The sequence below is a fragment of the Prionailurus bengalensis genome, chromosome E1 (assembly GCF_016509475.1).
Source record: "Prionailurus bengalensis isolate Pbe53 chromosome E1, Fcat_Pben_1.1_paternal_pri, whole genome shotgun sequence".
Classification (NCBI taxonomy): Eukaryota; Metazoa; Chordata; class Mammalia; order Carnivora; family Felidae; genus Prionailurus; species Prionailurus bengalensis.
The window spans coordinates 23,011,608-23,035,768 of NC_057347.1; the positions used below are offsets into that span (position 1 = coordinate 23,011,608).

The window sequence follows — 24,161 nt, forward strand, 5'->3', positions numbered from 1 at the left end:
CGTGTCGGTTTCCTCGCTGGGTGTGGAGGCTGCTTAAGATTTTCTCTCTTCCTTTCTCTCTGCCTCTCTCCTCTACTCTCTCTCTCTCTCTCTCTCTCTAATAATAATAATAATATTATTATTATAAAGAAATGATCTCTCGAGAAGACAGTTGCTGCCCGAGACACCCCTGTAGCAGAGAAGGAGGGGTAGACATAACCCTGGCTCTTCCCTTTTTTCTACTATCTGATTTCCCACCAGGATGCCCAGGGGCTGATTCTAGCTGGAAGCTACTGCCTGAAGGACTCTCTGAAACTGGAATGTAGCTTAGAGGGGTTAGCTCTCCAAGTGAGGATCTGAGGAATGCATCAGGGGCAAACAGGCCCAGTACTAAGACCTTCCCTGGTACATTCTGCTAAAGCTGGTGTGTGCAATGTATCTGCTGTCTTCTATGACTATGCAGAGTGAGTCCAGGATAGTGGATACAGAGGGAGCAAGATCCTGTAGCTTGAAGAATGACTGCGTGAAGGTCGAAGGTGGTTACAGACAATCATCCCCAGGCAAAAGCCTGGAAGACGGGGGGCACAGAACTCAATCTGTGAGTCAGTTTGTGGTAGAGAAGCGGCCTTGGAAAGAAGCTCCAGAGAAATACAGACTTGGAAGGAGTTCTCGGTTTCACGTTTGAGACACCAGGGACACTGTAAAAAGAACCTTGCGCTTAGTCCAAAGGCCTGGATATGAGCTCTGCTTCTGTCCCTAATTTTCTGTGTGAACTTGGTAGAGTTTCACCTCCCTGAGCTCCAGTGTTCTCATCGACAAAATGTGGATAACAGCAAGACCTATTTCACAGGGATGTCCAGAATGTTAAAAGAAATAATGAATATAAAAAACTAAATGTCACTCCTTTGATTAGATCCCTCAGAAGTGTCCTATTGTTTGTTTGTTTAAAGGATTTTATTTTATTTTAAAGGGTTCTACTCTTTTATAGAAGTTTATTATTTTGAGAGAGAGAGAGAGACAATGCAAGTGGGGGAGGGGTAGAGAGAGAAGGAGAAAGAGAGAATCCCCATGGCTCAGCACCATCAGTACAGAGCCCAAGGTTGGACTTGAACCCATGAAACTGCGAGATCGTGACCTGAACTGAAACCAAGAGTCAGACACTTAACTGACTGAGCCACCCAGGCACCCCTTGAAGGACTCTCTCTCTATTTTTTTAATTTTATTTTTTATTTAGGGGCGCCTGGGTGGCTCAGTGAGTTAAGCATACAACTTCCACTCAGGTCATGATCTTGTGGTTCGTGAGTTCGAGCCTCAGGTCAGGCTCTGTGCTGACAGCTCAGAACCTGGAGCCTGCTTCAGATTCTGTGTCTCCTTCTGTTTCTGCCCCTCCCCCACTCATGCTCATGAGCTCTCTTTCTCAAAAATAAATAAACATTAAAAAAATTTTATTTTTTATTTTTTAAAATTGACATCCAAATTAGTTAGCATATAGTGCGACAATGATTTTAGGAGTAGATTCCTTAGTGCCCCTTACCCATTTAGCCCATCCTTCCTTTCACAACCCCTCCAGTAATCCTCAGTTTGTGTTCCATATTTATGAGTCTCTTCTGTTTTGTGAAGGACTCTATATTTTTAAGTAATATCTCTGCCCAATGTGGGACTCAAACACCACCCCGGGATCAAGAATTTCATGCTCCACCGACTGAGCCAGCCAGACTCTCCTTCCCTATTGTTTTTTTTTTTTTTTCAACGTTTATTTATTTTTGGGACAGAGAGAGACAGAGCATGAATGGGGGAGGGGCAGAGAGAGGGGGAGACACAGAATCGGAAACAGGCTCCAGGCTCTGAGCCATCAGCCCAGAGCCCGACGCGGGGCTCGAACTCACGGACCGCGAGATCGTGACCTGGCTGAAGTCGGACACTTAACCGACTGCGCCACCCAGGGGCCCCTGTTTTTTTTTTTTTTTTTTAAAGTTTATTTATTTAGTTGGAGAGAGAGAGAGAGGGAGAGAGAATCCCAAGCAGGCTCTGCATTGTCAGTGCAGAGCCCCACACGGGGCTTGAACTCATGAACCTTGAGATCATAACCTGAGCCTACACCAAGAGTCAGACGCTTAACTGACTGAGCCACCCAGGTGCCCCCCCCATCATTGTTTTTAATTTAATATCCAAGCTTCTGCAAAGCACACAAGACTCTTCAAGATGTGGCTTCTGTCTACTTCTTTCACCCACTTATCATTTATCACCACTCTCTACCCGTGCAACTCCACAGACCAGACAGACAGAACCATTTGCAATTCCCAGAATTTTGCTTTCTCATAGTCTTTGCAAATACAGTTCTTTCCGCCCACAGCATGCTATTCCTGATACACATCCCTTGTCTAATTCCTGTTCTTTCTTCAAGGCTCAGTTTAGGAGGCATCTCCTCCAGGAAGCCTTCCTTAATACCCCATCTGCCCTTCATGTGGGCTGGGCCATTACTCTCTTTTCAGAGGACACTCTGCATTGTCCAATTCTAGCACGTGCAGTGGTTATTGGAATTAAAGATTTGTACCATTCCTCTTTATGAGACTGCAGTTCCTGGGGGGGGCAGTGGCCATTGTGCTTCCTATTTCCCAACCTGCAGGGCTTGACATCTAGTAGACCTCAGGAGTGGCAGCTGAGTGAAGAAGAATGAATGCATGCATGAATGAATGGATGGAGATACAAACTTAAAGTGTCAGTGATGAGCAACACTTTTTGAATTTCCATCTTAAAAAAAAAGAACACCCAACTGCAAGTAAAATTTTAAAAAGTGGAAGAACAATCTAGAAGTTTCCCCCATTTTTCACCCAATTCTCTCCTGCTATTGCACATGCCCATCATCTCCTCCTCTGGGTTGCCTTCCTCATCGTATATGCTGAATGACTGAATCATTTTTAGTCATGAAGGACTTTTTATTCCTTTAACCCTGCTTGTTTGGCGCAATCCAGAGAGCTCTGTGACCCTCTATATCAAAAGTGGAGTGTACAATTACTGCTAGTATAATTAAGAGAGATGACCTCATGTCTTTTTCTTTTCTGGCCTGAGGTGTTATTCTGAACTTACCCCTCTATTTCCACCCCCAACTGGCTCCTCTTCCTGTTCCCTATCACAGTGAATGATACCACCATCTGACCACTTGTCCAAGTGGAAAACTCAGAATTCATGCCCAGATTTTTACTCTCCCTTAGCTGCTCCCTCCTAAGTTGGTCACTAGATCTTGTCCTGTCTATCATGTAAGTAAGTATCTCTGGGATCTCTTAACTTACCTTCATCTCCACAACTACAACCTAAGTCTAGGCCACTGTGATTTCTCACCAGAATTATTGCATTGGTCACCTAATTGGTCTCCCTGCTTTTAGGCACCTCTCACCTCCATACATTCTTTTTTTAAAATTAATTAATTTATTGTTTAATTTACATCCAGGTTAGTTAGCATATAGTACAACTGATTTCAGGAGTGGATTCCCTAATGCCCCTTACCCATTTAGCATCCCCCCTCCCCCCGCCACAACCCTCCAGCAACCCTCTGTTCTCTATATTTAAGAGTCTCTTATGTTTTGCCCCCCTCCCTGTTTTTATATTATTTTTGCTTCCCTTCCCTATGTTCATCTGTTTAGTATCTTAAATTCCTCATATAAGTGAGGTCATATGGTATTTTTCTTTCTCTGACTGGCTAATTTCACTTAGCGTAATACCTACCAGTTCCGTCCACGTAGTTGCAAATGGCAAGATTTCATTCTTTTTGATTGCTGAGTAACATTCCATTGTGTGTGTGTGTGTGTGTGTGTGTGTGTACACCCCCCCCCCCCCCACATCTTCTTTATCCATTCATAGGTCAATGGACATTTGGGCTCTTTCCATACTTTGGCTATTGTCAATAGCGGTGCTATAAACATTCACCTCTATACGTTCTTCATACTGCAGCCTGAAAATGCAACTGGGACCTTCCTTTAAAATCCTCTGGCTCCCCACTGCCTTCAAGATAAAGCACAAACCCTAACATACCATATTTTACAAGGTATCAGCTATTTAGCCCTCTACTTTTCTGGCCTCACCTATCATCCTCATTCATCCCTGGAAGGTAAACTCCAAACGTATGGAATTACTTGTTTTACAACTAGTGTAAGGCACTTTACCCCACTTCTCATCATCTATGGCTTGACTCAGATGTTGCGTAGCCTGCAGGGAAAATGTTCTTTCACCTCATATTTAATACTCTAAAACTCAAATCCCTACTAGGCAGTACAGCGTAATGGTTAAACCCACAGGCATTGGTGTCTGGTTACTAGGATTCGAATTCCACGTTGGCCATTTACTAGTTGTGCGACCTAGGGCAAGTGAATAATCACGTCTGTAACGTCAGGATACTATTTCATCAGTGTGTTGTGAGAATTAAATGAGATGATGTAAGGTGCCTGATAGAGTTAGCCAATTATAACAGCCCCGAATAGTAAGGCTCTACCTCCCACCCCGCCACATTCTCAGGACCAGGTGTGTGTGTGCTTTCGTTTTAATGCACACGTTTGTTCCAGTATCAGCCTTGTAGTCCGTGTTTTACTTGACAAGGTAGTTAGACCTGGAGGCGCTCACGACTTTCCGTCCCCGAGCTCGGCGACACAGAACGCCCCGAGGTGGCTCCGGCTGCCTGCAACCAAAGAGAAGCGAACTAGGGCATACCATTCGAAATCTTAGGTGAAGAAAGGCTTTCTCTAACCAAATAGTCTGTGTTTATAAAGTCTCCCCTCTTTCGCTTCCTAACCTCGAATTCTGTCGAGTGCAATCAAAGTGAGAAACGGCACTATAGGTGGGAGGGAGAGGCAAGGTCTAACTTCCTCCCCCATGCTATTCGCGGCATTGGTACTTTCTCTTCTCAATTCCCTCTCAATAATGGTACCGTTCGCGGAGGGGAGGACGGAGAGGCATTGTGAAGTCCTCAGGGCTAGGAGACTGGTACTCGTACAGAACCACCCCTCGCGCCCTGGCGCTGTGGTACCGCCCACTGCCCTCTGATTGGCTGCCGAGGCCCCGCAGTCGGGCTCAGCCCGCCGCGCCGCCCTCAGTACAGCTCCGGCCGCCGCGCCGCCTGGCTCTCGTATTCCTTGTTCTCGGCGGGCTCTGGGGGCTCCGCGCTGCGGCCGTTAGTCATGTCGGGTAGGTGACTCCTTCAGCGAGCAGCGGCAGCGGCGAGAAGGGGCCTGGCGGGGTTGGGACGTCTTCCCGCCCACCGGAGGGCCCCGAGGGAGAGCCTCCGGCCCTGAGGGAGGCTTGGGGTGGGGGGGTGGCCGCGGCCGCCGCCATGTTGGACTGAAGGGACGCACGCTCCCAACGCTCTCCGTCTGCAAATCACGGCGGGAGCGCTTCGGGCCCCTCTTTTTTGACCCTGTCCTTGGAAGCTGAGGAGACGTGCCCCTCCCGGGGAGGGTGTGTGAGTTGGGGGGGCGGAGGCCGTCTACGCCATCACAGGGGCGGGGGGAGCCCGTGATTAGAGCATCCGCCTGAGAGAATCGGTGCTTCTGGTTCTCCGCTCCGCCTCAGATCTTTCAGCGAGGCCTCGGGCCAGTCGTCTCGCCGCCTCGTACCTCAGTTTCCCCATCTGTGAAGTGGAGCTGGGCCTTCCTGACTCACCCATTCATCAGGTGGGGGTCTTGACGCTCTGGGAGCCCTTTCAAAGGACGTTGCCTTGCACGACATCCTCCTTCTCGTCATTCCCTCTACCGTAACCACCCGGATTCGAACGGGGGTGTTTGCATATAATTCAGCTTCCTCCTCACCCTGCTGTCGTTCTTCTCCCTTCTCCAGTTGTTTATCTCCTGCAAGAGCCTGAAAGTGAGCCTTTTCTAATCTGGATAGACTCCTGTAGGTACATGTGGCATTTACCTTAACACATGCAGACCAGAGGAAAGGCAGTCTTACACGAAGCATTTAAATTGATAGAGCACCCCGCCTCCCCCCCCCCCCCCCCCCGCCCCCATCGTTGTGTGGAAGAGAAAGAAAAAGGCACTGATCTCTTCGGGATAGTCCGTTGAGATCCTGCTATAAAGTCTGGAACACGAATGTTCTCTAGATGTAGCAGTCTTGGCTCACCACACAAGGTCCTCTGTTAGGGTACCTTACAGGCTGCAAAGACCCAGCCATCCACTTGCTAGAAACCATCAGGAGAGCTCACGTTTCACATGGAAAAGCAGAACATTTCTTTGAAGCCATCTGATTGGGATGAAAGTGACTGCTGGCGCAGTCTTTTACATTGATTGTCTAAGGGAGAGCCTTAAAACATACACGAAATCCCCCAGTAACACAGTTTTGCAAAAGGATGGAAACGTGTGACAAAAAGCGAGTAGGTGGAGATGAGACCAAATTTGCAAGAATGGTTGGACAGGATAAGAAACATTCCTTAGATTGACATTGACATTAAGCCTGAATATTGAGCTTTTGTGGAAAGGGGCGCCTATCTGATGGAAGAGGCTGTTAACTGCACAGGATTCTTGCCTCTTTCAATTTCTATTTAATCCTTGCTCAAACAAGAATTTCTTACTGCAAAGTAAGTATGTCTTTTACCAGGTGCAGAATTTGGGATGAAATCTGGTAAAGCTCCACAGAAGTATGTAGAAGTATACCCTTAGGAGATGTGTAACCCATGTATGATTAAAAAATAAAAAGATTCTCCTACCCTCATGGGGAAATTTACCATTTCAATGAACATTAAAAACTAATGGTGTGTCTTGATTTTTAACATTTTTATTGGTATAAAACAATGACATTTTTATAGGACTGGGTAGCTTTTGTGGAAAATTAAATTTTAGAGGTTACTTCCCATCTGTAAAATCCAGGATTTAAGTGTGTCATATTAGTGTGTGAGCTAGTTTATCCATTAGTACTGATCTTCAAAGTACCAAGACACTAGACATTTGTCACTGTGTAATTTAAGTTTTTTTAAATACAAAATTGGCTTTCACATGTGAAAACTTTATAATAATTGTTTTTAAGTCCATTAAAGCTAGAATCTTTAAGTTCTACTTAGTGTTCTATGCTGTTTATACATTTTGTAAAACATGTACAAAAATACTTTTGACTTTGTATAAAAATGAGAATAATGCTTTTGACTTGTTTTTTGGTGAACGTTTCAGTTAATAAATTTAACAGTAAATTCCCCCTAACCAGCTAATTGTTTTAAGTTTAGTTAAATCCTTTAAACATTTCAAACTCAACCACTCCAGATGCCTGACAGGACAGACCTATAAATTAAATAAAAGTGCTTACATAGTTAATAAATAAGTCAAAATTGTAAATACTGTAAGTCTGACTCTCAGACATTCGGATATTGTTTACAAGTGTGAATTATCTGACATCTTCAAGTTAGAATCGAATCTAATATCACTTATACAAAAATTACAAAGTTAGCGTACTTATTTTGGTATATGGCAGACCAAAATAAATTGAAAATCCTCTATCTACAAACACTTAAAGATGCAAGAATTTACAAAAAAAGAAAGGGCAAGACCTAGCTGCCAGAAATGAAGTAGAAGCCGGATATGGCTAACTTGATGGTTGCCCTGAAGAGGAGGAGGGTGTAGGTCTCATCATTTAGAGACTTGGGTTTTATTACCCAAGTGACTAAGGGTAGGAGATGGAGCCTTGAGACTATTAGAGCCAAATAATGGGAACTGAGACCTTACATATAACGTATATGTTTGAAAGACTTCAGTGAAAGGATTAACTAGAAAAAAACTTTTTATCATCATAACGGATAGCAAAGTTTGGGCCCTGAATGAAAAAAAGTCTGTCCTGATAGCTTGTAACCTGGGAACTGCTTCATACAATTTGGGTGTACGTTTAAGCTAGGTATGGGACTCCAGGAAAACTTAAGCCAAGAAATTAACAAAAATTGGTTCTGGGCTGGTAATAACTTTGGGGGTCCTCGTAGAAACAAACGAAAAGCTTTTTTTTGGTGGAAACCTCACAGCATAGGTCACAGGAATCTTCTATAAAAAATAAGCCTTGCAAAAGATGAATTCACAGTAAAAAATTGTAGAACTTGAAACAGTTCACCAAAATGATGGTTTGTGACAAATGGAATTAGAACCCCTACAGGTAATCTGAAAGCAAATATGCTTAAAATTATTAAAAACCTAAAGGAGTCAACTTTAAGACCAAGACGTTCTGAAGAAAGGCCATGCTGATACGAAAAGAACCAAGTATATCTTCTGGAAATAGAAATAATGCATAAGTTGAATTGCAGATCTAGCAGAAGAAATAATTAGTGAAGTGGAAGACCTCTAATTACCCACAATTCAGTTCAGAAGGAAGAGATGAAAAACAATATTAAGAAACAGATTGAGAAGTCCTGTCATTTAATATGCGTATAATGTGTCTGCTAAGAACATGGCGAGGAATCACTATTATAGTTGGGAATTTTCCAAGATTGGTGAATATTTTGGGTCAAAAAGCAGTAGTCCCAAGCATGGAACATAAAAACCAATTAATAACGATATATGTTGATGTGAAATTGCAGATTATGAAATATCAATAAATAGGAAAATGGTAGTAGACTTAAAAGTTTTAAGAAGCCAGAAAATGAACTGATCCAAGGACTAGTGAATCCAGAAAAGGGAAACAGGATGCAAAAAACAGTATACAAGAAGCAAACACAGTAAATAAAAAGCAAATATTGATGGTATGGAACATCAAAGATTAAAATGATTACATTTGGACGTTAAAAAATGGAAGCAAAAGTGAAGTCTGTGATTGCCATTATAGTATTAAGATTCTAGTAGAGGTTGGAGATTGTGAATTTTGTCCAGAATGTATGTTAAAAATTGAACATTAAATTATGAATGGTAATTTATTGAGAGAACAAATTGAATGTAATGTTTAACTTTTAAAGCAGTAGGGGAAAAAGGAGTAAAGAAAATCCAGTAGGAGGCAGGAAAGGAGTTAAAGGAGAAAGAAAACCCCAGTAGATAGAAAAATCCAATATAGGTGTGTAGGAATAAATAGTAAAAGTATGAAAACACCAGTTGAAAGAAAGATTTCACATTGGGGGAAAGAAAGATCTGTTATGGTCAGAAATGATACACCTAAAACACGAATGTTGGAGGTATAGAGACAGAAAAAGATTAACCAGGCAAACACCCACCAAAAGCAAGATGCTGTTTAGGTATGTTACCAGTCAAAATAAAGTTTGGACATTTTTAATTATGCTCTTCATGCAGTGTTAAAACGGAATTTATCAGGAATATATAAATTTGTACTTTTATGTGGCTAACAATATAACCTCAAAATATAGAAAGCAAAAAAAAACCCTAACAAATCTATGGTCAGATGGAAGTTTTCTAGCATACCTTTCTCTGTAATAGATTAGGCAGACCAAATGTTAAGAAGGGTATGAATGATACAATGAACAAATATCTAGACTTAGAGAATTTATTCAACATTTAGCTAATACACAGTTCTTTTCAAGCACATGAGGGCCATTTATGCAAGTAAAGTATTTACCAAGGGGAAAAACAAACAGCAAATCCTAATAAGTACCAAGAATAATAACAGAAAATACTTTTTTAGCCACAATGGAATATAATTAGACAAAAACAAAGAGAATCAAAACCTTATACATTTGGAAATGAAAGCATTTCTAAATAATTCATGGATTTAGACAGGGCTCAAGTGTCAGGTACTCAGTAGTGGTTTGAAATGCTATAAAGAAACTCATTTTCTCTGATGAGTGTAAAACATCTGTACTTTCTCACTCAAGTATTTATACTAAAGGCTGTGTTTATTGGTCAATATGTTAATATCTTCCAGAGTTTTAAAGTCAGCCAGCTAAAGAAGTCAGATTTGTAGTTTCAGAGGAACGAAATGATTGGGTTAAAATTATAGACTCATTAGATTTGAACCAGGGTCACATGACCTATATGCTGTGTACTTCTATAATTTTGCTTGAGCCAAAGGCTAATAAACAGGTCTGTCATTGAGAGAACCCACATCCATGCCTTAGGATATAATTGAAGCTAAAGCTTCATTTATGCCTGGAGTAACTTCAGTTTTACTCATATTTCCACCACCTTCATAATCCTTTCCAGTTTCTGACTTGGTTGAAGCTAATTTCTCATTTGGTAGATGCATCTAATCTCTTTATGGTCCATTTAGATTCTGTGTCCTTTTCGCATTTTATTTGGTCATTAGCTAGAAGTCTGATAATTTTATTATGGGTGTGGTAGTGATGCAGTTTTTTTCTTTTTCATCTCAGCCTTCTGTCTTTTATATTCATAGAAGTAGTTAAGATTTCATTCAATATTCTTGAAATGAAAATATTAACTTAATATTTAAAAGCAATAAATATTTTAAAAGTAATTTGTTCAGCCTGATTGCAGATCTCTACTACAGAAAAGTGGCAGATCTGATGTCACCTTAAACTGCCATTGGCAATGTTTTCATATTGTAGCTTAATGTGAATTGAATGAAAAAGTCACTGATTTGATTTCTGATGGTTTTCAGAACTGTTTGACAGCAAATGATTTTGTTTCATATCAGATGAGGTTGTGCCTAATGGTCAGCAGTTTCAGACAGTTATTTTTTGCAGCTGAAAGAGTATTTCATATAATATTACTCTTATTCATCGCTAATAAACTTAGGTCATTAATTTGACACTGAGTAGAAACCTAAAGGAGAGAGCCTCTTCAAAAGTTTATGATATAATTGACATTTTGAAGTATGAATAAAAAGCTCATAGTTCAAAAAAATTTTTTTTGCCGTACTTAATTCATGCCTTCCTTGGTATCTTTTGTTGCCAAAAAGGAAGCTGGAAGTAGGTATTGCTGAGTTGGTATACTGATTGGCCAAGTCCCTGAAAGCTTGGTAAAGTTGAGGATAAACAACTAACTTAGCTGCTTTTGTCGGAGATCTGTTTGTTGCTGCTGACAGCCAGAGCAGTCTAGTACAGGGGAAAGGTATATATGTTGGGCTGGTGAGGATATGCAAGTCAGTGTAATCCTGGGGATTTATCTCGTCAGAGTGTATGTCTTCCCCTGCCCCCAGTAGATGTCTTTTTGTACACAAAGATTGCTTGAGCTTTGAGTTTTTGTTAAAAGGATGGATTTTTCACTGATTTACATTTGTTTGCTTGGTTCTTGTGACCGTCAGGACACATTTGTAGAGTAGTCATTTTCAAAGATGTAAACAAATCTTTCCACAGTATTTTTAACTAGTTTTCCTTCTGTAGTTAATATTTATGACATTTTCTTATCACATTTCATCTATAAGAGCTAAACTCAGCCTTTGAGGGAAGCATAATTTTAAATAAGATTTAAAATTCTTTTTATGTGTTTTAGATTCTGGAAGTTACGGGCAGTCTGGGGGTGAGCAGCAAAGGTAAAGTATACGTATATTTTAATAATACCATGTAAGAGTAGAACTGAGAAAAAAAAGATGAATTTAGTTAGGGTTTCCTTTTGAGATTTGGTATCTGGATTTCTAAAAGAGTTAAATATTAGCTTGTCAAGGAAAAGAGTCGGACTGTGTACATACATACTAAAACAATTTTTCCTTTTTTTTTTTTTAAAAAAAGCCTGCTTGAATCAGTAAATTCAGATACCCCCTAGAAATTAAGACAAATCTCATAGGTATTTTAAAGATTGTTTTCTTTAGGAAATTAAAAAAAAGTAGTTTCTTAAGTCCTTAAAAGGATTTAAACAATTCAACCAATATTACAAGTTTTTACAGAAAGCATTTCAGTTTTTGGTTGTATAAAATGCTAATATTTTTTTCAGAGCAGATTTTCTTGAAGCACTATAATAGAAATGCTTAGCATTTTAAAAAGACTTCTTACCATGCTCACAGTAAAAAGAAAAGTCTGTTTTTATGTGACCATATACATGCAGTAGGGTTCTTTTATGTGCCAGGAACACAGTCTTCATCTTGCACTATAAATGTTTTGCAATTCAATGTGAGATACTCAGAATAGCATCTCAGGTATCTTCTGTCGTCAGGTTTTAAGCTCCATGAAAAGAAAACTAGTTTGACTTTTTTATTCTCCTAAGATAGTGCTAACCTTATAATAGGCAACTAGCAAATGTTTATTCACTGAAATGTATTTTATAAAGTAAAATTGTGTTAGTACTTGATAGTTCTAGAATAATAAGGTGTTTTTTTTTTTTTTTTTTTGCAAATATTTTATCTTATTTTGGCAGGCATATATTCAGAAAGTTTGTTTCTGACTTGTTAGGGTTTACATGCTATAAAATTGAAGAAAATTCAGTTCTGAGGAAGGTACATTTATTCAGTCAACGAACTATATGCTAGGCTGTGCAATGACACAATATAATTTCATTCAGTGATAAGACTCAGAAGATACACATGTCTCTACCGAGGCACAAAAATTGGACTTTTAGTGCCTATGGTGCCTTTTCTAGGAAGATAAAGGCAGATTTAAGGCAGATGGTAGGAAGAAATTAACCTGTAAAAACATAGCTAATTTGATGAAAGCACTAACTTAAAAAGTCCTCATTTTTCTGCTTCAGATATTATGGGTTTTGCTTCCATGTAGTCACTCCCACACGCAGGTATAATTCTCTTGAGATTTTCTAGCTCTAGTGAAGTTTTATTTGTGGGATATTGTTAGAGTGAAACTTTTGGTGCTTGTTTGGCATTCAGGAGGTCTGGGAGTGACTTCATTTATGTCTTTACACTCTTTGGTCACCACCTTTAAATTTAGACTCTTGGAGGCAGATTGACAATTTCAGAAGAAAAGCTTGTATGGAGTTGAAAGTTGAAAATGAAGATAGGGCTTTTTTTGGTTTTGTTTTTAAGCTTTTAAATTTCTAGCACATCTCTTTCAAATAGTACATTTTTCTTTTACAGTTATTCTTCCTATGGAAATCAAGGCAACCAAGGTTATGGACAAGCACCACAAGTAGGTTAAAATATAAATTAATGTGTTTCATAAATAATTTTTCTTATCTTAAGTAGGTGATGAAACTTGTATTTACCTAAATTTCAGAGCTATTCTGGCTATGGACAAACTACTGATACCTCATATGGACAGAACTATGGCGGCTACTCCAGCTATGGACAAAGCCAATCAGGTTAGACTTCTTTGTTAAATTTGCTATTTTAGAAATTTAAAAATCAGATCATTTACTAAATGGTATATCCATCCAACCTTAGGTTATTCACAGTCCTACAGTGGTTATGAGAATCAAAAGCAGAGCTCATATGGCCAGCAGTCTTATAATAACCAGGGACAGCAAAACACGGAATCATCAGGAGGGTAAGGAAACAGTAAAGGCACTGAGATTATGTCGGGCAGTGGAAATAACACTTTGGGTATTAAATAGACTTCGCCATCAAATTCCTAGCTTTAAACATTTTTTCAGAAAAGTTTTGATGAAGTATGAATTTCATAGTTTTGTGTTATAAATGTGGAAATTGTCACCAATGTCATTTGATTCTTATGATGTGGTTATTTGTAAAATTACTGTTGAGGTGTATGTAAATGCACATGTTTTAAATGTTAAAAAGGAAAATTTTGACCTCTGCTTTATACTTGAGATTAAATAAAAACCTAGCTATAAAAGGACACTTCTCAGTGCTTACTTTTATTTCCATTTTATTTTTTAGCCATTTTAATGTATTACCTTTATTACCTTTTTAGGGACAAAAATATTTAAAAAGTGCCAAAACCTATCCACATATTTCAGATACTCTAAATATATTTTATTAATATAGGTAGGTAAATACATACCAGCAAGTTTACAGGTTTAAGTATTTTTTTTGGGGGGGTTTGGTTTTATAGTTTTTAAGTTTCAGATGAGAGGAGGCTGTTCTTATTACTAATTTTAGTGATAGCAACTTAATTTTTTTTTATTGTGCTTTACATTTTCTAAAATGCTTTTGCATTCCTTAATTTATCCTTAACCACTATGACATAGTGTCAGTAATTATCCCCATTTTGCAGAGGTAAAGAGAAGTTATTAAGATTATGTAACCTGTTAAGTTACATAGCTGAAAAATGAGGCAAAAACTGAGCTTACTAGTATTCTCTCTGCAGTGAAAAAAAGTATTCTAAGTGAAATTCAGTTAAGTAAAAACATTGGGGAAAGATTTATGAGGTTGCATTGTCAGTGTTATAGATATGAAAGTGTTTTGAAAAGTAGAAAAATAGAGTAGAAGGAAGATCTCTTCAACCCCTGTTGGTTAGTTTTAAATTTAGAAGAATCCTTTTATAAGGATGCATTTTTGGAAGCATAACATGTAAATGCAAACCAAAGAAACGTGTTAGATTTGGTCTGACCACCATTTTAATGGGAAGTGCTAGGTGCACCAGGGTGGCTCAGTCAGATAAGTGTCTTGAATTTGGCTCAGTTCATGATCTCACGGTTTGGGGGGTCAAGCCCCACGTCGGGTGCTTTGCTCACAGCATGGAGGCTGCTTGGGATTCTCTCTCTCCTCTCTGCCTTTCCCGTTCACTCTCTCTCAAAATCAATAAATTTAAAAAAAAAAGATGAAGCACTAGGGTTCTGACTGTTGATGTGATGTGCTTTGGGTACAGAGTTGGGGGAACATACTGATCTTTATTAGATTCTTCTCATCTGATGCAGAATAAGATGTGACTATTAAGTTATGAGATTTTTTGTTCCTTTTTTGTAAAAGTAAACATTAGAACTCAAATCCAATTTAAACGTTCCTTTTAACATCCCCATCCTGAGAACAGGTAATTAATAGTCCTGTTGCTCAGAACATACCTAGAAATTTCTTTTTGAATTGCCAGAGATAATAAGAAAGTAGTCTCATTATTTGGTAGACTATTTTCAGGTGTAAAAAAAAAAAAATGGCATCACAAAGCAAGTTCCTTCCTCTAAAAACCTGAAAGCTATCATTGAAGATATTTAGGAGAATGTAATAGAGGTTGTAAAGATAATTATAAGAGGATAGTTCCCCCCCCCCCCCCCCATCGCTTCTCGGCCTTTTGGCTAAGATCAAGTGAAGAGAATAGTCCCCCAAATATTATGAGATAACGTTGTTAAATGACAGAGCTTTTTAGTGTAACTGTTAAAAGGACTCAGCACTTGTGATATATTTGTTAGAGACATATTACTGTACTTTGTGGCACCTTTAATTTTTTTAAATTCAAGGAGATGGTAAGAGGCATAGTGATTTTTTGCTTTACCAGTGTTTTCAGAGGTGCATGTGGTTTTCCTCATAATGTGGGATTTCTTCAGTGATAGTGCAGTTGGTTTGAAGGCCATTCCACTGGTGATAAGGAGATTTTGTAGATAAAAGAACTAAATCCTTTGCATCAGAAAGTAGTATTAAATATGGTTGAGGTCTAGCTGGTCAGGTCCCTTCTGTCAGTCTCAGTCAACTTGCTACAGTGAACATAATCCTTCTATAAATTTCCAATTCTTGATTTCTGTTTAGCCAAGGTGGAAGAGCACCTCCGTATGACCAGTCAGACTATGGTCAACAAGATTCGTATGACCAGCAGTCAGGCTATGATCAACATCAAGGTTCATATGATGAGCAGTCAAATTATGGTCAGCAGCATGATTCCTATAATCAAAACCAGCAGTCCTATCATTCACAAAGAGAGAATTACAGCCACCACACACAAGGTATGATATATTATTTTTCTTTTTTCCTCTCAGAATTACATTGAGTTCTGGATTAAAAGACCTACAGGGTTTTAGTTGTTTGTATAAATTCAGAGTGACCTTGAATATATGTTCTTCTTTCTTATGGCCATTAAAACTAGTTTATTGGATTTCCGTTTCTGAATTTCTCAGAAACTCCCAAATGGTCATATGACTTTTTGATGATTGATTACCTGAATTTCCTTTGTTGTGTCAGTTAACTTTGATCATTTGACAGTGTTGCTGCTACCATTGTTTTGGTAGTGGTGGTATACCTGATATAGAGAAACTACCTATCAGGTATACCTGATATAGAGAAACTAATCACCAGTAATTAACCTTCTCTCACCTCATCTAAGAAGGACCAGCCCTTCTTTCACTTGTTTTCCTGTAGCACTTAGACTATACCACTGATATTTAGGAATTTGTCCCATGTTTCAAGGGCACAAATCCTGTCTTACTCATTTGTACCTTCATTACCTACTATAGAGCCTGGTTCATAGTAAGTGCTTAATAAATATTTGTTGAATAATTGAATAAATAAGCAAATGAGTAAAAGTGGAAGCTTATTCACTGAATATCTTCAGTGAACATATTCACTGAATATGTCTCAGTTTTAAAATCGTTATTTCTTGTCCCTGCTTGATTTACATTTAAGTATTTTTGAGGTGAAGAAATAACTTTTTAAGATTAGGGTTATTCTTTTCATCTAATTTATTAAGATTCTGTACCTAATGTTGCACTTTAGCTATTCCTCATCACCATCACATCAAATGGTGATATCCATGTCACCATTTTGTTATCTGACTACGTAGCAGGACGGAATTTGACACAGATACAGTTCCCAAACACATTTAATTCCAGATGTTTTTTTGATGGCTTGCATTTGAATTCTGTATATATGTGCCATATTCCAAAGAATATAATGTATAACCTAAAGAGCCATTCATGATTATGTTATGGGAAGCCTTTGTCAGAAATGACCCATGGTTATTTATTCATGTGTATATTATTATTATTTTTTTTTTTGTAGATGACCGTCGTGATGTGAGTAGGTATGGAGAAGATAATAGAGGATATGGCGGGTCACAGGGAGGAGGTAGAGGGCGTGGGGGATATGACAAGGATGGAAGAGGTCCTATGACAGGATCAAGGTAAGTATTTAGGTATAGGTGCCTACATTCCTTCTCTCTTTAATTTTTAAAAATTTTTGTGGCTTTACTTATTAGCTGGTTTGATTCCAGCATCTGATTTAAGAGGCTTAAGTAGATTATGTTTTAGAGAAGAAGGCAGAAATTCAAAATTGATTTTCAGTCTTCAGATGTCACATAAATTACCTGAGGATAGGCTGTGTTAGTAGTTCGTTTATGTGGTGTATATTAAACACCAGTGGAGAACATTCCCATTTTGGTTGTGATTAAACCACTTAATATGTTTTTCCTGCCAGAGCTATAGAGTCTAAACTCCTTTAAATGATGACTCTGGGAAATCCAAGTATAATATATGTAAAAAATAAAAGGTAAGTTAATTTTAGATTGGAGTGCAGAGAAGCTGTTCCTTAATCTTGAATCCCCTTGGGAAGAGAAAATATTAGGTGATAGAATATAAATGTGGGGTTGGCAAATGAGAAAGATTTTTGTAATTAAACTATTTGGTCTCCCTTCTTTAGTAAATAATTATTGGAATAATTAGTGCAGCATTCCCTGTCATTATGTATTTTGTTCAGACTAAGCTGTGGAAAAGAAGACTTGTAAATTCAGCTTTTCTTTTCCAGCTTCCCTTTTCCCTATTGCTAGTTTTACCAGGTTTTGGTATTTAATTTTGGTATATGTTATGAAGTTGGCTTTAAAATTACTTTTAAATATATCTATAAATTTGGCACTTTGGCCCTAAAAACAAGAATGAAAAAATAACTGACATTTGTTGAGGACACTCAGGTGAGGTTTTCAGGTTGCAAATTCATGTGTAAAGTACACAGGCCTTAAAAGATAACTGTGTTCCTTGGGAATTGAAATTGTTAGTAGCCTGCTAACTGACACTTAATAATATATCAGTACCAGTTCACTCTTTTGCGTCTTAGGGACTGTCTGTCGCCTCAGCTGACCTGAGAGACATACAGCACTGTTATTTCTTCAAGTGAGCCAGGAGTTTGGTCACTGACTTGTATTTCTCTGTGTTTAGTATTCAGTGTATTGATATTATGGAAAAACTAAAGCCTAAACTTACTTGGTAAACGTTTATAAGACTGAATATTAAGTCTTTTGATTGATAACCAAAGTCAGTTTACAATATACAAATATGTTATTGTGTGCTCTTCATTATCAAAGTGAGCAGCCTGCCATCATGTGGATGTAAGTGAACAGTGTTAAGTGACATGGTGCTTACTTTCTACCTAATAGCCTCCCTTTCACCTCAAACAGAATCCCAAACAAGATAACCAACAGGTATATTTAATTTTCCAGCTAATATGTTTTAGATAATTGGCTTCTTTGGAATGCTACATGTTTTGCAGGATATCATAGGTTTAATTTTCTTCATAAGGAAGCTGTATGCTATAAATTATTAAACTATGACAGTGTCTGAAAATGGTAGAATCCCACTTTTCAGGAGGAGGCAGGTAGGGAAATCTTTAAAAATACATTTTCATCTTTGAGAGATGACTCATCTTAGAATCAGAGATTTGAAAGGGCCTTGAATGAACCTCTTAATAGAAAAGGGAAGCTCCATACCATAACCAACTTGAGAGTCCTATTTTTAATCACCTTTATAATTTCCTTGGCAACATATTTCAGTATAATTTTTCATCCAGACTTGATCATGAACTAAGTTTTTGATTTTCAAATTGTATTTAGGCTTAGAATCTCTTCATATAGTATCTTATGTAGAAGCCCACTATATCTTAGGTAAAATGATACTGATCTAGTTTATGGTAGGATTGGGGGAGGGGGTCTTGTCCAGTTGTTACCTATACCCTCCCCCCCCCCCCCCCCCAAGCCAGTAGATGGCATGTTCATGAAGGGCCTTTTTTAGAAATCCACGTGGATGATGATTATTTTTTGTATTGGGTTGGTAAATTTTTATATGAAAGGCCACGTAGTAAATATTTTAGGCTGTTTGGGCCATATGGTTTCTGTTGTAACTGCTTACCTCTGCCCTTGTAGCACCAAAGCTGCCATAGACAATATATAAATAAACATGGTTGTGTTCCAGTAAAACTTCATGTATGGATATGGAAATTTGAAGTTCATGTGATTTTCATGTGTTACAATATCTTGCTCAAGATGTGCTTTTTAGCTTATTTATAGGGATAAAGTATTTTGAATTAGAGTAAAAATGCCCAGTTTCAGGATTTTTTTTTCACACTTGGTTTTATATTTAAGTACCAAAAATATCCAAACATTTTTTGTTAGTCGTCATCAACACTCCCATTTGTGTTTCTAATCATCTTACTTAAAAAATTACATCAAGGTTGAAAATACAATCCTTTCAGGGCTGTTTGAAGAATATCTGGCATTAGTTAGGTTTATATTTAAAGAAGAAGGGGCATGGTTTGTGGGTGAGTGTGGGATATGTTGTAAAGGATGGGGTATTCTTAGACTCAGGTTGTATGATTGCTTGGCTAGAGGAAGAATACAAACCAAAAAAGGTGTCAGCTTTCCAAATATGAAAGAAAATGTGTGAAAATTATAGGGACTATAGGAAACAGTGTTTTTCTTGAAAAAGCAGTTGCAGCAAAAAAAAAAGAATGAATATCTAATTGTCATTTAAAATTGATCACTTAGTGGACTAGAAGCTTAAGGCTGTAAGATCTCTATGTGTTTTTAACTTCAGCATTGTGATGAATGCATTGCAAAATTGCCAGAACTTTATAGATTGCCATTTTTCATGATTAAGTCATCAAATTAAGTAACTCTTTTCAGGCTTTAATATCTTAAGCTTAAAAAAAGTCCTCTTGAATTTTGAGTGTCTTACAGGAATTTTTGATTAGTTCCCTTTAAAATGTTCAGGTGATAGTCTAGAATAGCACTGCCCAATAGAAATGTAATATGGGTCACAAATGTGAGCCACATATGTAATTTTTTTAAGTTTATTTATTTTGAGAGAGAGAGAATCTCAAGTCAGCTCTGCACTATCAGCGCAGAGCCTGGCATGGGGCTTGATCTCACGGATCATGATATCATGACCTGACCTGAAATCAGGAGTTGGACGCTTAACTGACTGAGCCATCCAGGTGCCCTGTGTAATTTAAAATTTTTTAGTAGGCATGTTAAAAGAATGTAAGCAGGTGTAATTAATTTTAATAATATATTTTACTTAATCTAACATACCCAAAATATTTTATCATGTAATCAGTACAAAAATTATGGAGGTTATACATTGCTTTTTTCATACTAAGACTTTGAAATCCATTTTGTATTTTTATATTTAGAGTGCATCTAAATGTTTATTTTTTTTATATTTACATTTCAGTTTAGACTGTCCACATTTCAAATGATTATTAGCCACAGGTGGCTATTGAATACTGTATTGGACAGTGTAGCATTAGAATGATAGATATATTGGCTTTCTGAAATGTGGGTAAATGTTGAATCCAGAGAGCCTTTTTACCACATAATACAAGATATGGGAGGAAATAAAACATAAATATATCTAGTGTTGAGAATGGTATTTAAATCCATCCAATCATTTACATTTGGAATTAGTGTTAGTCTTCTTCACACCTAAAAAATTGTATTTTGGATTTACTACTATGAAAGTATAAGCACAGTGATTGTTTTTTTTGTTTGTTTATTTTTAACTGATCTTTTAAAAATTTTAGCTAAGTCCCTTTTTCTCTCTAAATAATGGATTTTCTGGGAACAGAATTTTCTGTATTGTCCTTTTACTTTTTGGCTGTTTAAGTCTTTGAATAGATATATTTAGATTTTTTTTTTAATGTTTATTTTTGAGAGAGAGACACACAGAGTGTGAGTGGGGGAGGGGCAGACAGAAAGGGAAACACAGAATCTGAAGCAGGCTTCAGGCTCTGAGCTGTCAGCACAGAGCCTGAGGTGGGGCTTGAACTCATGGACTGCGAGATCATGATCTGAGTCAAAGTCGGACGTTTGACTGAGCCACCCGGGCGCCCCTAGATTTTTTTTAAATTAAAGATTTGGAGTAGAGATTCTGTTAAAGAACTTTTTCTTGACTAGCATCTGAAATTAAATGACCATTTTCTCTAAATATGTAATACCGTAACAATGGAAGAACCCTCAGAGTCTACCTTAGGGTAGGCTGCTCATTGTGGTTTTGAACTTGGGACAATTTCTGTAGTTGAGTCAAGAATATACAGTTGGTTTTCTTATGCAGGGGGCTCAGCCACAAATTTGAGTGTCTAAACTCTACATTAAATACCTCTACTACTTCACCTTAATATATCTTTACTTTAGGAATTCTTTATGTGTACAAGTTTGCTGCTTTTTCTGGGAAGAAAAATTGTGGTAACATCTTGGCTTAGATTTTCACATAACTTCATTGGCCTAATTGGTTAGTGAAGCCTTAACTTAGTATATGGAAAAGGGACTTGAAACTTGACTACAGGTTTGAAAGATTCTTAACCACAGGCCCATCTTCTAGTGCTATTTGAGGTTTATTTAGTATATTTAATATAATAAATTTCTTTATAAGGGATTGTAATAGAATATGTTAATATGGAATTTCTTAATAAGTGAAGAGAAAAATGATTGAAACATTTGAACTTGAAAGAAAGCTTCACCTAGAGTTCTAGATCATCTAGACTGGTGCTTCTCAAACTTTACATGTGAATTCCTTGGGGATCTTATTAAAATGCAGATTATAATTCAGTAGGTATGAGGTGAGGCCTGAGATGCTGCTCTTCTAAGATGTTCCCAGGCTCTGCCTGTACCGTTCTTCCCTGGAACACCCTTTGAGTAGCAGCAAGGATGTAAAAACTCTTATTTTGTGAAGGAGGATACTGAAGCCTAGGAGAATTACGGATTTGTCTAATTTTTCAAGATTGATCAGTGATAGTAAAGACTATATCCTGAGTCTCTTAGTTTGAAGACTAGTACTTTCTCAAACGGATTATGGTGTTTTCATATTTATGGCCATTGTGTTGAAATCTTAAGCAGCTGCTGTATTTTCAAAGGAAATGCTCAGTATATGTGACTTAAGTTAAAATGTCATTCTCTGGAGAAACAGGAAATAATAAACCTATTCAAATATCACTTTTTTAATGTTTTTATTTAGTTTTGAGAGAGAGAGGAGGTCAGAGGGTCTGAAGCAGGCTCTGTTGACAGCAGAGAGCCTGATGCAGGGCTCAAACTCACAAACCATGAGATCATGACCTGAGTTGAAGTCAGTTGCTTGACTGACCGGGCCACCCAGGTGCCCAAATGTCATTTGTTTTATAGCACTTCTATTTTGCAGTGATATTGCTTTTTTTTATTGTTCAAAGTTATGTTGCTGGCCAGAATAGAAATGACAGGAATTAGCTGATGTATACAGTTGCAAAATTTCTTTCCACTGTGGCCAGATGAACAGTTTGGTATTTGGTTAACATGACTGCAAAATAATTAAAAGGGGTCTCTTCTAGCACTTACTTGAAAATTTCCTATTTAAAGAATCTACTTTATCTTGGGAACTTTAACCTCCTGACAGGAATATGGGCTTGATATTTTCACTAGTTCATTCCTCACTTTTAAAAATTTTTTTTGAGTTCTCATGATCATCTTTGAAGAAACCAGAGATATTTTGGTGTCTAATAATAAGATTTTTGGCTGTTTATTCTCTGTTGGCTCTCCTTTCTTAAAAGAGTTAAGTGGTGATACACAGGTCGTTTAGAAGTATAGGGAGAGCTTGGGTACTGTTCTGAAAGAGGGGTCTTTAGAGACTCAGTGGGAAGCTATATGTATATAAAAGACTTGAGCTTTATATTGTCTGTATAGCCTTGAAATAGCCTTATTTTTTTTTATGGTTTTCCTGGAAAAAAAGTAAAATTAATAGCAGATCAAGATGCATGTGTCTATACTAAGCTGGTTGCAAGGGGATATTTTTTACATCAAGGTAGCAGAAGAGATTTATAAAAGAAGAATGCTTTCTCATTTAGTTGGGGTGATTTTTTCAGGATGGCTCAGAAAAGCCATCTACCTAGAGACTAGAAGGGGCCGTGTTGGTATTACAGGAGGGGCTTTCAGCAGTGAAGAGACATTAGTGTATTGGGTTAATTTTTTGGATTATAGTAGAAGATTAATTGTAGTAGAATATTAGATATCACCATCTGAAAACTGGGTGTTTTTATTTCCATGACAGCACATGAATTCTAGAGGGTTACTTCAGTCAAGAGAAAAGCTTTTAATGTATGAGTATTTAGACAGTGTCTTGATTTTTTTATATAAATTTATACACACAAGGACTATTGACTTATCTGGTAGCAGAAATATGCCAGATAGAGTCATTTTCTTGTAGGTAGCTGGGATATTGGAGTATGTTGCATTCTGTCTCTGATCTGGTCTACCGATTGGTGTTACAGAGCATTTGGCAGCATGAATCTCAGTAGCTCTGATATGAGGAGATCTAGTATATTATATTGGGTATAGGAGGGCCATTTTAAGTTATGCTTTCTTTTAGTGCTCATTTTATCAGATTTCTGAATGATTTGAGATTTTTAAAGACTACTTTCAGGCTCACTTTTGTGTATATTTATACCTTTTTTAATCTCATAAAACCCATAATTTGGTTTCACAGTAGAACATACTAAAGTTTTTACGTCACCTATTCTGCTATCAAAATCTTAACCTAGCTTTATATTGTTCTTCCAGTCTTTTTCCTTTATTCTCATATTTTAAAAAATATCCCCTTGGAAAGAATGTTTGCTCTAGTTTATCATTCTTCATTCTGTGCCTCCAGCATTTAAATTATGATATGAATAGAATCCCTTTGGCGTGGGGTTGGGAAGATTTTAAAAGTAGATTAGATACATTCTGTAGTAAACTTGAAAAGGAACCCTTGTGGAAATAGATTCTTGGGAAAACACTTAGGTGAAAACATTTTGGAGTCTTTGAAATAGAATTTACTGGAAAGTTAGAGGTGCTACTGTTTCCCTAGGCGCTCTACTTATGACAGTTAAGTGTAGATTGAGCCCAGGGCTCAGCACATTAGAGACTTAAGGAAGAAATCATTTCTTCAATTTTTCCTCTGCAGTGGTGGTGACCGCGGTGGCTTCAAAAATTTTGGTGGTAAGTGCTGAGTATCCCAAAATGTTTCAGTGGAAATGCTATATAAATCTAAAAGCCACCAATATCCCGCAGACGCAGTCTAAGCCCTTTCTTACTCTGTTGAGGCTGGTGTGTGTTGTGTGCTTTAAAAAAATTAAATATATATACATATATATATGTCAAAGAAAACATTAAAAAGTCAAAGTTGATCTCAAACAGTCCAGTGGGTTTCTACGCAGTGAATTTGCATGAAAGAGTCTGTGGTGACCAATGAATGAGACTTTCAGTGGATTTTGACAATACATTTTTTAATAAAGGT

The 24,161-nt window shown here is 37.6% G+C and overlaps 1 protein-coding gene and 1 pseudogene across 3 annotated transcripts in view; both read left to right on the forward strand.

Annotated features, from left to right (window-relative positions):
* Positions 1 to 5,027: 5,027 nt before the first annotated feature.
* Positions 5,028 to 24,161, forward strand: part of TAF15 (TATA-box binding protein associated factor 15) — a 28,367-nt gene continuing 9,233 nt past the window's right edge. The window contains exons 1-9 of one of the 3 annotated variants that reach the window (XM_043583734.1): positions 5,028 to 5,154; positions 11,328 to 11,367; positions 12,856 to 12,907; positions 12,995 to 13,079; positions 13,162 to 13,264; positions 15,415 to 15,608; positions 16,660 to 16,780; positions 18,026 to 18,070; positions 23,829 to 23,863. In XM_043583734.1, coding sequence (XP_043439669.1) covers positions 5,148 to 5,154; positions 11,328 to 11,367; positions 12,856 to 12,907; positions 12,995 to 13,079; positions 13,162 to 13,264; positions 15,415 to 15,608; positions 16,660 to 16,780; positions 18,026 to 18,070; positions 23,829 to 23,863 — 682 coding nt within the window. In that variant the 5' untranslated portion in view covers positions 5,028 to 5,147. The remainder of the gene's footprint in view (positions 5,155 to 11,327; positions 11,368 to 12,855; positions 12,908 to 12,994; positions 13,080 to 13,161; positions 13,265 to 15,414; positions 15,609 to 16,659; positions 16,781 to 18,025; positions 18,071 to 23,828; positions 23,864 to 24,161) is intronic. The other 2 variants (XM_043583735.1, XM_043583736.1) reach the window with 2 other exon arrangements.
* Positions 14,947 to 15,110, forward strand: LOC122486275 (annotated as a pseudogene).